The 12,936-nt window shown below is 39.2% G+C and overlaps 1 protein-coding gene across 5 annotated transcripts in view; it reads right to left on the bottom strand.

The window, feature by feature from the left end:
* VPS13D (vacuolar protein sorting 13 homolog D) overlaps positions 1 to 12,936 on the bottom strand; it is a 187,331-nt gene that overhangs the window by 140,512 nt on the left and 33,883 nt on the right. For 3 of the 5 annotated variants that reach the window (XM_025198111.1, XM_025198112.1, XM_025198113.1), the window contains 5 exons: positions 12,726 to 12,852; positions 11,493 to 11,673; positions 8,722 to 8,904; positions 3,615 to 3,846; positions 1,671 to 1,881 (listed from right to left, as the gene is read on the bottom strand). In XM_025198111.1, the coding sequence (XP_025053896.1) occupies positions 1,671 to 1,881; positions 3,615 to 3,846; positions 8,722 to 8,904; positions 11,493 to 11,673; positions 12,726 to 12,852 (934 nt within the window). The remainder of the gene's footprint in view (positions 1 to 1,670; positions 1,882 to 3,614; positions 3,847 to 8,721; positions 8,905 to 11,492; positions 11,674 to 12,725; positions 12,853 to 12,936) is intronic. The other 2 variants (XM_025198114.1, XM_025198115.1) reach the window with 1 other exon arrangement.

Here is a 12,936-nt window from a genome sequence, read left to right as displayed (position 1 = left end):
CCGCGGAGGGAACCACCATTCCCACCCAGTAGCCCAGGGACTGCTCCACCTGGCAGCTCGCCCTCTCCTCCCTGCTGCCAGAGAGGCAGGTAAGTTCAGGTGTGTGCATGACATGAGGATTTAAAGGACCCTTAATTGAAGCAGTGTTTTTAAAAACCCACCACTTCAAATTTAGGGCCCCTGTTTTGTCTACATACACCTATTGGGTCTTTAGCATGTCAGGCAATTCTGAAAATTTTACTCATAAATTTTCAAGTATCAAAGTTATTGAATACTTTTAAAAATCAGTGTTTTTCAACCTTTTTTCATTTGCAGTCCCCTAAAAAATTCAAATGGAGGTACAAACTCCTTTGAAAATTTGAAACAGAGACGTAGGCCCCTTGGATTTGTACGTGTGGGTATTCACATACTTTTGATTGATCATAGTTATCTCTTGTGGAGCCCTTATACACAGTCTGTGGACCACAAAGGGTCTATGGACCACAGATTGAAAACCACTGTTCTAGATAAATATTTAAAAAAAAAAAAAAAAAAGAGGAACACATGCAAAGCTCATTTATGTTTATTAAAACACTACAGCATAACAGCATCCACCTTGTATCCTTAACCATGTCTACAGTTTAGGGAGAAGGTTGCTATAGCATGTTAGGCTTGGGAGAGAGGCAGACCATCAGAAGGTTGGAGGTGAATGGGAACTCTTACATGGAATAATTTCTAAATGGCCCTACACTGGCTGCTGCTGAAAGCTCTCTCCTTCTCAGAAGTCCTTCTAGATACTTCCTGATCATTTCCACTCAGTCTAAAAGCTATGTGATAGAAGACTTGGTGCACTAAAACCAGGGATGGGCAAAATGCAGCCCGGGGGCCAGATGCGGCCTGCCAGGCCATTCTATCCGGCCCGTGGGGCCCCTAAAAAATGTGGAAAATTAATATTAATCTGCCCTGAGCTGCCTGTCATGTGGCCCTCGATGGCTTTCCGAAACTCAGTAAGAGGCCCTCTGCCCAAAACAATTGCCCGCCCCTGATTAAGACAGTAGGCCATAGGGAAACTGGAGCAAGCAGCCTTGAAATGGCAGAGGAAAAGAATAATTTAAAACTCTTTTGGTGGAAAAATAAAGTTAATAAGGTCAATCTAAGAGTAGTGGTCCTGCTGGTGGGCAAAAAGGAGAAAAGGAAAGTCTTACACCCCTGAACATAGAAACTTCCGTAAAAGAAAGTATACCCAGCTTTAAAGCTCTTAAACTGTGCTTAGGACTTTTGGTACCGATTTTCATGACACTTTTGCACAGTGGTTTTCTAAGATGGCATATATGGTTCCAAATTCAGTCAATGGCAACTGCAAACACTCAATACCTCTGGAAATGAAGGATCTTATTTAGGTGCCGCCAAGTGGATTGAGGAGTTCAATTCTTGGTGTCTAAATTTGAAGTTTCTTAACTGTATGCAAAGTATGTATAATGTTAAATGCTTCTTATTATAGTAACTTAACCTATAGCCTTTGAGGGTTTTTTCACATGAGTGGGAATATTTAAAAATGCTAATAAAAAAAGGACAGGTAAAAAAGTACTTTGAAGAGGATTTAACCAGATTAAAGTAATTCAAACACAGGAGAGTGTATTTACGATATCCGCATTCAGTCACAAGTATGAAATTATCCAGATTAAACTCACTTGTCCAAGTTTCTCTCTACTTTCAGTTTCAGTCGAAAAGGTTCCGTTAAGAGGCTTCCTCCCGCCTGCCTGACAAAGTAGGAAGGGAAGATGAGATCTGTACCGGTGTTCTCCACAGCCTTAGAACCCTCCCTGGGATATCTTTCTGCAGCAAAGATGTCCATGTCCTGCAGATCAACCACAATGCAGTCCAGCAGGCAGACATGATCCTCTGTAAGTACATGCAAAAGATTGGTATATTAAACAAGATGAAGCATTCTTAATGCAATCACCGACTTTGACTGTATTATAGAAAGAACTCAGTTGTTTTTAGGTTCTTATGCCACACTTGTCACTTCAATATCTGCTGCATATAACACATTCATTCATAAGTAAGTGCCACCCACCACGTTCCTCAATTTTGTGGCTGCTGAATGTGTTGTGCAATCTACACCAGGCTGCAGGACTGTGACTCAAAACACAACTTTTTCCTTGAAATGTGAGGTTAGATTCTAAGTTACAAATGTAATCTGGATCACATAGCATTATTTTTCTGAAGGCATGGCCAGAGGAAACAATTAAACTGACTATGCTTCAAGCTGAACCACTGTAATTGCATGTCCACTCCATCCTGCAATATGCAGAAGTTAAATCACAGGAACATAACAGTTGTTTCATTATAGGGTAATTGTGCCAGTTAAGCTTCCACTTATTGTGGGATAGAAGCCCACACAAAAACATTCTGCCACCCAGCTCAGCCTTCTACCTAACAGATCAGCTGACACATCATCATAAAACGTTCCTCCCTTTTAAACAGGTTTATCGTTGGTCCACGTCTGATTTAGCAGAGTCTGGATTTAAAAAAACCCAAAAAACCAGTTCTGAGAGTTGTAAACTGTCAAGCTCCATCACAGTGTTAAGAAGTCTGAAATCTAAATACAATACCACAAACATAAACATCATTAAATATTTCATTAACAGTCATTTAAAGCCCGATCTATATCTTCACACTCTTCAATGATGGCTGGATTGGACACCCTTCATGCTCTCACACATGAACCTGAAATGCCTGTTACTCAGCCACAAAAACGGTGTGTAGCACACGAGTTTGTGTGTTTTCTACTTTAAGTTTAAGATCTCTTTTGAGAAAAATCTTTATTTAAGTCAGTGCAAGTGGCAACGATTTTTGTGGGCGATCTCTTTTACTGGATGAACTGTATGGTTGGGATTGTTTTAGATAAGCTTTCAAATGTAGAGTATTTGTCTGTTTAAGCTTATCATCACGTTCCTTGAGTCTCTCTCTCTCTCTCTCTCCAGTCCTCTGACTCAATGATGCTATTTTACAGTAAGATGGCATTTATTACAAGGTGTGCTGCAAAGGAAAAAATGGCCCATACTTCACTTCATGCATGAAAAGCCATAAATAAAGTCTCCAGATTATGAGGAAACTGTGACCAGTGAGTTTTCCAAAGTAGTTAAAAAAAAAAAAAAATTAAAAAAAAAAAAAAATGACAGGTCAGTGAGCTCAGCGTATTTCAATCAAAATATCTTGGGTTAAAAAAAAAACAAAAAACCAAACCCTTTCCTGAGTGCAAGGTATGGTTCTGAAGGAAACATGCTGGGATCCCTGACAGCTCTGCCCCAAAGCTGGAGACCACAAGGGCCTCCTACAGCTGCTCAGCAAAATAGACATTTCTCATCAATCTACTGCTGTCATTAAAAAGGAAGCCAGCAAGCCCATAAAATTCATGGAGCAGCTGCAGGGTTCAGAAAGCTTCCAGTGTGCCAGGAAATTAAAAAAAAAAAAAAAAAAAAAAAAAAAGAGCCCTGAGAACTTAAAACTTGCTTTTTGATGATATTTACATGCCTTGCAAGTTATATCTTAATTAAAGTAAAACTGAACTTCAACAATTTATATTAAAAGGAGGAAAAATTATGTAGGCTACTCTATTCTCTGGCACATACCTGGACTATCAGGGATTGATACAACAGGCGATTTGGGCTGTTGTCCTTGCTGCTTACTCAGTGCATTTAGCACAAGCTCATTTTTAAGCTTCATAATGTTGGTTCCAGAAGATGATTTCATGAATAGCCCTTCTGTCAGGTTTAGCAGACCCCTGGGTTCATCTGTGCTTGTAACTTTCTTCATGCCATGCTTTGGGGTTCCCAGAGGTGAAGAAAATTGAGCAGAATCCTGCTAAAGAAAGGAAAACAATGGTTAATTGCAGAGATTTAAAATACAGTTATAAACTTACTTATTAAGGAAGCAATACAGTAAAAGGCACAAGGGTTGAAGTGGTGATGCAACTGCTACCCATAAACAGAAGTCACCGATTTAAACAAGAGAATTTATATTAAAAAAATTGCAAAATGCAGTCTCACATAAAAGCATATGAGCTCTTCTTCTGTTTTTGAAAAAAGCTTATTAGCACTTTTTGCTTAAGACAAGGTACACATTATAAATGCAGAAACATTAATGATGAAAGGTCTACACTGAGGAGCCTATTCTGAAAACAGTTTAAGGGAAAATATACATATTTCATTATGGAGATCATTATTAGGGGCTGCATTTTAGAGGTTTTGATCGAAATATGGCTGAAATTAGGCAATTTAAAATTAGGCAATGTCTACTTGCATACATACATCTTATGGTCAATTTATGTCCTAGATATTTTGCAGGACATTACTCACTACTGCAGCATGATGATTACTGCAGTTTTATGTATATTTTTAAATGGCAGAGTAACTCCTTTTCAATCTTCTTCTGTTCAGGACAACTAAGAACAGCAATTGCTACAAGATCATAATTTAGATATACAGAAATGCTTATCAGGATGCCTTTCATACATTTTAGGCACCTCTGACATAAGATAAAAAACACACTGAAAGTACAGCAAAACGAATAATACAGAAATGAAAATCTCCTTGTCCATGGAAGTTTGCTGGCTTTAAAGTTACACTGGGGGTATATAGTATGTTTGCGGACCAGGGGGAGAAGGAGAACAAAACTATGTTTGTGTGCATGCTCGTGTGCTTAGAATCAACCTGTTTCTTCCACACGTTCACCGAAGAGAGAAAAAAACCAAACAAACATATTTCACCCGCACAATGTTTGTTCTATTAAACTATTTTTTCGATTAAACTACACAAAAAGGTTTTTGTGTAGTTTCACTCATTAGTGTGGGGGGGTTACTTTTAGCAACGTGAAAACAAACTAAAAGTTGCATCAAAATTAAAGGATTTTCCCCCTGAAATACTTGAGTACTTCACATTGAACATAAATGGTGGTTATAAGCCTTTGGTATGCCACAAACACAATTCAAAGTCATCTTTAATTGTGTTTCCGCTCCCCCAGTTCACCTCTACTACATTTACCTGAGCTAATTAAGCCTTGTCTTATCCCCATTTTCTTCTTTATTCTTGAACCCTTCTCTCTTCCTGCAGTATCACCCGTAGATTTAAAATGGTTAATATTGGTACTCTGTTCCTGATGTTACAGAATGGCACCCTCTTTCACCACCATTAGGCAAAGTCTGTATCTTTAGGTGTGTGCCCTAAACCTTTCTATTAGCTTTAAATTATGAATTCTAAATTGCTCCAATTTTAAGGTACTTTTAGAGTGACTTTTCCTATTAACATTTCAGAACATTCCTGAAAAATATTGGTGAGGACAATGTATTCACCAAAGACTTACAACACACTAACTCGATTGTAAGGTGAATGTATTCATTATAAAAATTAAGGTTGAAAGAGTTAGAGTAAATGCATGCAGAAAAAGTCATAGCCCCCCACCCATACATCTCCATATTTATGTAGGAAATGCGAGTGGTGCTCTCCAGGTGCATATGAAGAACATACAAGACACAGCAAAATAAACTCAAATCCAACCCTTATGGAATTCTACAAGACGGCTGCATTTAAAAAAAATGCACCAGATTTAAAAAAATATTTAAATACATCTTTTGATACAATATGATGTATAAATGAATGATGAATTCCACAAGGTTTGTTTTTTTTTAAATGAACACCTTTATAAAGATGCATAAAATACCTCATATAAAATAGGATCCTTGTATGCTTTGCCTTGCAAAATCAGATCCTCAGAAAACAAAAATATAGAAGGTGGGAAGAAAACAACATGAATTTAAATTCAATAATCAAAATATTATGATGATCTACTACTATCCAGGGTCTTCTCATGTGATTTCTTAGGTAGACAGAGAGAGAGAAATTGATATTCACGTTTTTCCTCTTTAATACCCAGGCAATAATTGGCAAATCCCATTTCACTCTGTAAATGCAGCAAACATTACTGAGCATAAAAAGGATTTACTATTCAACATCTATTATTGCCTTGGAGTTGAGACAGCTCACACCCTATTGTCATCTCAGCCATAATGCAATGCAAGTAATGGGGATAATGGATTAGTAGCGTTAATAAGGTGCCTGCTGCAGTTTGCTACAAATCACTGACCCTGCCCAAGTGAAATAACAGCTTCCAACATCAGTTGAAAATCAGTCACAAGCAATTCAGTACTGTGGTATATAACCTGTCAGATTTTTTCTTGTTCTCTTGCCAAATATTACCTCTCCACTACAAGTAACTCAATTCCACTGAACCTACTCTGGAGGCACAAATGAACTGGGTGCTTTCTAGTAGCTTTTTCATATAGATTCTCTCACTCTCTCAATAGCAGCACTGATTCACCTCAATCCCATTACAGGGAACCCCAGCTTAGCGCTCTTAATTGGTCCTGGAAAAACCGAGTGTTAAGCGAAACAGCGTTAAGCAGCTTCTCTGCTGCTCTATTTGAATGAGGTCCTCATTGCTCAATTCCTCCCTGTTGGAATCAATCAACTCCTGAATGTCCTCAGGTTCAAATTCATCGAATCCAATCTTCCTTCCAAGCTCAATGAGATTGCAAAAAAAGGCTCAGAAGCAGACCCCTCAGGCAAATTTTGTTGTAAATCATCACACAGACTCTTAGCCTTCTTCTGAATTGTCATCATTGGTTCCTCAGCCTCTTGGGAATCCTGGACACAGTCTGCCCAAAGCAGACTTTCGCCAGATACCATTCACTGTTTTGGAGGCAACTTCATCCCAGGCGCTTGAAATGTTATCCATTGCCTTGCAGATATTACAGCCCTTCCAAATTCTTCTAGGGTTGGAGTATCCTCTCCTTCTGCAGCCCTGACTGCCTGGGCAAATGTTTTCCTTATGTAATAAGCCTTAAAGGCGGCAATGACACCCTGGTCCATCGGCTGTATGATGAAGGTGGTATTGGGGAGGAGCAGGAAACCAACTTTTACACTATCGCTGAGGTCATCAAGTGTGGCAGGATGCCCTGGTGCATTGTCTAAAGTGAGAAGTGCCTTGTGGGGCAGATTGTTCTCAGCACAATATTTGTCAACTGCAGGACAAAAATAGTCCCTGAACCACATCTGAAAGACTGACGTTGTCACCCAGGCCTTCTTGTTAGACTTCCAAATGACTGGCAGACTGCTTTTAAGATACCCCTTGAGAGCCCTAGGGCTTTCTGAGTGGTGTGCAAGCAATAGTTTCAGTTTAAAATCCCCTGCAGCACTACCACCGAACAATAAAGTAAGTCGATCCTTGAACACCATGAAGCCTGGCATCGACTTCTCCTCCCTGGAAACGTAGGTCCTAGAAGGCATCCTCTTCCAGAAGAGGCCTGTCTCATCAGTGTTGAAGACTTGTTGAGGCATATAACCCTCCTCCTCAATAATTTCCACAAGCTTATTTCTATAACTGGAAGCTGCTTGGGTGTCAGCACTAGCAGTCTCCCCCTAAATACAAACATTATGCAAGTTGCTGTGCCTCAAATCTTTTGAACCACCCCTTACTTGCGAAGAAAGCAGACCCCTCAGGCAAATTTGTCTGTAAGTCATCATACAGACTTTTAGCCTTAATCTGAATAAGCAGCACACTCAAGGGCATGCAGCATTGAATTGTATCCTCAATCCACACATTTAACAGCCTCTCCATTTCTAACATAATTGGCGCCCGAATCCTACTGGGTTTCAAAGCATTCAAAGGAGTTACAATTCTACCACATTCTTTTATTTTGTCTTTTTTTTTGTTTGAGTATGGTCCTGACAGCTGACCCAGCCAAATTCAATGCTCTACAGACCTCATTCTGGCATTCCCCTGCTTCAATTTGCTTCAGGACATCCAATTTAAGCTCCAGTGTTACGTTTTTGCACTGTTTTTTCTCAGCACTTGCATGTTTCTGACTCATGATGCAACTTAAAAAAACGAAGCAAGACAGTGACGCAAGCACAAAAGAGCACAGAGCACGAAATTTTCTGATGAAGCGAGATGGTGCCAGTTGTGCACCGCCGATGCTCCCTGCCCAATACCCATGAGTGTTATAGCGAAACCGAGTATCAAAGCAAAACGAGTGCTATCGCGAAATAGCGCGAAGCGAAACAGCGTTAAGTGGCGGTTGCCTGTACCTTTGTTATGGGAGAAGAGGAGGAAGGAAAAAAAGAAGTCAAATAATTTTTGCTCCCCAGCTTCTGTCTTATTAAGCATGTTTTAGCTTCTTTGGAGACCTTGCCTCTACTGTCATATGGGAATTTTGTCCAGCTGTGGACTGTAGGACCAGATTCCATGTTGTTAGCTATTGACGACAGTACTGGAACACAACTGGTAGCCAGGCAAAGTGATTGAAGGACTTTCTGTATATCCTTAATACACCGATAGAATTAATTTATTGGCTGCAGAATAACTAAGATGATACTAAAAAATAATGTAAAAGGACAGGGAAAATATTGTTGGTGAAGACATCTAAAACAAGGAGGAGAAACAGGAGGAGGAAGAGGAGATCTCAAGTTCTTTACTTGGAGCTTCACAAGAAAAGCACACTAAATTCAAGCGCTGCTTTGTCTAACTTCATGCTCAAGGGCATGTTATAATGGACTATCTAAAGGACATTTTTTTGAAACTTCAACACTCTTTAAACATTTAGGCAGAACATTATGATATACGCATAGCAAAACAGAGTCTTTAAATTAAAAAAAAGATAACACACAAAGCAGCTTTTGTTACCTTGTCTTTTAACGAGAAGGTTCCTGGGCTACCTGCAAAAAGAAACTTGTTCTTCACTTTCAACTTCCCAAGATTAGCCACAATGAGATGGTTCGACTTGGAGCTTTCAGGGATAAGGAGGACAGGTGCCCCAGCTTCGATGTCAAGAACAACTCGGGAGGCTCGCTGTGCCTTATCTCTCACCTAGATAAATAAATATCTGGTTTAAAATGTAATTGAAGGTGTCACCAAATAACCTAGGAGGATGCAATAATTTTTACTAGTCCTTTAATACCTTACATAATGTTTTGTTTTTTTGCTAATCTCCCATCAGGTAAACTTGCTTTTAATGAAGCCGTTGTTTAACACATCTAATGCTTAATTTGAGAGAACTTACTCCTGGCAATGGACACTTACACTCTTAAAAATCCATTCAAAGACAGACAAATTAAAAACTGGCTTATCTATTAGCTAATGTTATTGATACACCACTTTACATATTGTAAAATAAAAACCTACATGGAGAGAACCGGATCTGAAAAATGCTACGTTTTATAACCATGCAAAAAAGGTGAGCTTTTGCTTCTGCTCTACAGAAACAGATGATTAGTTAGGAAATAAAGGACTGTGGCAGCAAGTTACAGACCCTGAGGAAATGAGCAGCAAATCATGTGGAAGCCAACATAAAATAAATGTAGTCCTCCAAGCAAACTAAAAGAAGTATAACTAACAGTTGTATGGTGTACCAAAATAAAATTGAACTCTAAGAAGATCTAACTTTCAGCTTAAGCTTCTACAAATTCTTTATAGACATTGAAAGGATGTAAACAATCACATCTGCAAATCATTACAGCTGACAACACTTTTCATCAGTCCCGTATTAGTGAAAGCAGATTAGTCTGACATTTAAAACAAAACAGCTATTTGATCAGCAAACATAAGAGAGGACTTCAGTTCTCAGTTGTCTGCTGCAAATCAGCCTCGTAAACCACCTAGGATTAAGAATTCCAGAAAGAATCAGGCATTCTGTGCAGCATACAGAAGTACTAATCTACATTCAAAACCAGGTAATTTGAGCTCATTCACTGTCAGAGCAAACTGAGAACTAGATAAAAGCGTGATTAACAGAATGATATAATCAACTCCCTTTCTTCCAGAGGCCAGAGAAAAAGCAAATTAGCCATGTGTTACATATTTCCCTGTCGTGCCACAACCATAACCTCCGCGCGCACAAAAAATGCACAAGATTGCCAAATAAGAAGGTACAAACACAAAAGTGACCATTTATAAAAACAAAAGTCATTAAATAATACATAAAAGAATCAAATATATTAAATCATTCATATTAAAAAATTCCAACATTTCCAATACTGTCATTCTGATGGCCACCAAATTATAACAGTACTACATCTTACAGGGCTCAAATTCTGGGTCTCTCTCAATATCACCAAGCCTTTTCTGGTTCACCAGGGAGATATACTGGTGAACTATAAAAGGAGCTCCCATGTGATTGATGCTCCCTACACAAACCTTGTACTTGTACAAATTTCAGGGACAGGGCCATAGTTCTGAGAGATTAAAATTAAATGGAAAGTTAAAATTAAATGGAAAGTTAAAACGATATGAATCTTCAAATATTAGCGGAATATAAAAAATCCAAAACATTCCCTTTTACCTTTGAACCCTGCCAACTTTGCCACAACCAATAGGGTCACAAATATTTAAAAGCATAGGAAAAGATGTATGAAAAATAAAAAATTAGGCTATTTCTTCATCCCCTGCCACCTACTCTCAATGTTTCACATGGCCTGCTCTTCTCAGCCATGTGGCAATTTAACAGTTTTGAAGAACAGTAGAACAGTTATGATACCTTTTTCTGGTACGTTGTATCCTACTACAAATGAGGAGCTAGAGGACTCCAAACAGATCCTGATTCAGTAAACTATCAAGATCTGAGTGGGAATAATTTAAGAGTGCATCCAATGGATACAAATGGGATCTATTACACCAGCATGTCTATTCCCTACAAAATTTACTTATAATTATTTAGAATTTCCTAGAAAAGGAGGAGTAAGAAATTGATCCAATACTAAACTTTTTTCTTACTGCTTAGATGGGAAAAGTACAATACAGCTAGAACCTCCGTCGGTTCCCTTATATGTTGTGAGAAGGATGCAATTGTTGATAACAAACCAGGGCACAGTAAGATGCCACTGCAAAATTGCAAAAAGATGATATGCCACCATATCACAGGACTGGTATTGAGCAATTCCAACAGATACTTTTACACATGCCATTGGGCAACTGGTACCTCCTGAGTTGGGGCACAACCAGGGGTCCCCCAGCGGTTGGTCACCAAAGCATGTTTGCCACCATGCTGCCGGCAGAGCCAATTTTAGGGGGGCACAAGCGCTCTCTGTGCCCCCGCTACCAGCCAGAGCGCTCGCTGTCAGGGGGGGCACCAGCTCTCTCAGGGAAGGCACATGCCCCCCCCGTGTCTCCCCTATGCATCACCTATGCACATGCCTGTTTAAAAGTAAATTCCAGAAAACTCCATAAATTGTTTTAGAAAAAATGGGTCTCGTAAGAGCTAGTAAGCTAGCAGTATAATTCCACTTCTGCAACACTGGATGTCCCAGACCTCACTAAGACATAATACTGCTAGTATTACTGTGAGCTGAAACAGTAAGAAAAAATTCATGATATATTTCAAAAGCCGGGATTCTCTCACTACTGTATTAGGAAACAACAATGGGGGGAAAAAAAATAAAAAACCAAAACCAAAACCATACTGTCTGTCCTTCAATTGCTGCTCTCTGGCGACCTAGGACATCCTGAAGTTGAGTGAAATGTTGGATGAAAGAGACCACCTCTGCCTGAAAGCGCTGAGTGTGCACATACTGAACTGATGCCATCCACAGGCTGATTCGAATATCACAGTCTCTTTGTAGCAATGGGTCAGGTCGACCATATCTATGAGAAAACACATTTGGAAAATTACAAACATTAATAAAAGTCCTACACTTATTAAAATTAATGCCCAACTGGAGTAACATTTGCAAAATTCTTTTACAAAAAACAGTGAAAGATATAACAGCTATAATAGTACCTTATATTTGAATAATTAAAACCTGAATTTTGAGCACAATTTGAAAGGATACATTCTAATCAAATCCAAAATTACTCCAACATTTTTAAATACCGCTGATTTTAGATTGCCACTCCATCTCAATCCATAGGTCAGGGGTGGCCAGCCTGGTGCCACAAGTGACACAGGCAGCCTCTGCCTGGTACGCAGAAGATAGGGCAGGGAACAAAGCAGAGCAGCTGACTGGGCAGGAGAAGGGGATCGAAGCGGCACTCGGGGATGATGCCAAGCTAATTTGTAGCACACCTGCCAAAAAGGTTGGCCTCTGCTGTCGTAGGTCACGCCTATGGAACTACATCTCTCAGAATAGTGGCAGATTTTGTATATCAAGCACTGTACAATTAATTCTCAGGTGTTAGATCATAAGAAAAGAACATTCAACCCCAAATTTGACTGCAGTTCTGCTGCTTTGAAAGAATCCTCCAATGTTACCTGAAGGTTTTTTAATTTGTTGTAGTTTTTTCCTTAGTCTCTCATTAACAAGCCGAACACAGAATATGGTATTCACACTGAACAAAACACCAATATTTATGTGGGACCAGTGGAAACACTACATTGCACTTCCAGTTTAAAAACAAATGTTGTTACTTAGACAGGGTCAAAGTTTTTCCCCCCAACCAAACTTAACCACATGCAACTTTACAACAAAACAAAAAACAGGCGCACACTGCCAACAGCTTGTATGGTGACATGAACCCAAGTCAATTAACAGGACCAATGTTCAACCCTTAAAGATAGTTTATAAAAGACAGAGTAGTTAGCCGTTAAATCACAACCCTCCCCAGTTGAACACTTTGTAACCTGAATTTTAAATCTGTTGGTGTTCCATTTTAATAATCCACTAAGCACGGGAGAAAGAAAACGTTCGGTTACATACTTGTAAATTTGAAAAATAAGTGCCTCTTCACCACTTGTAGTGAAACGTTCCCTATAAAATTCTCCATGAGACGTAAGATCACTTAAGGAAAGGCTTCCAATGCTTCCATGAACAGACAGATCTCCATCTGCAAAGTAAAAGACTGTACTGATATCCTAAAAGGCAGATGAGAACTAATGGTAGATGGCAAGTGCTTTGCAGGCCTATCTTC

Source organism: Alligator sinensis, unplaced genomic scaffold, assembly GCF_000455745.1.
Source record: "Alligator sinensis unplaced genomic scaffold, ASM45574v1 scaffold569_1, whole genome shotgun sequence".
Taxonomy (NCBI): Eukaryota; Metazoa; Chordata; order Crocodylia; family Alligatoridae; genus Alligator; species Alligator sinensis.
The sequence above is the reverse complement of the archived record's forward strand: the minus strand, read 5'-3'. Positions and strand labels throughout refer to the sequence as shown.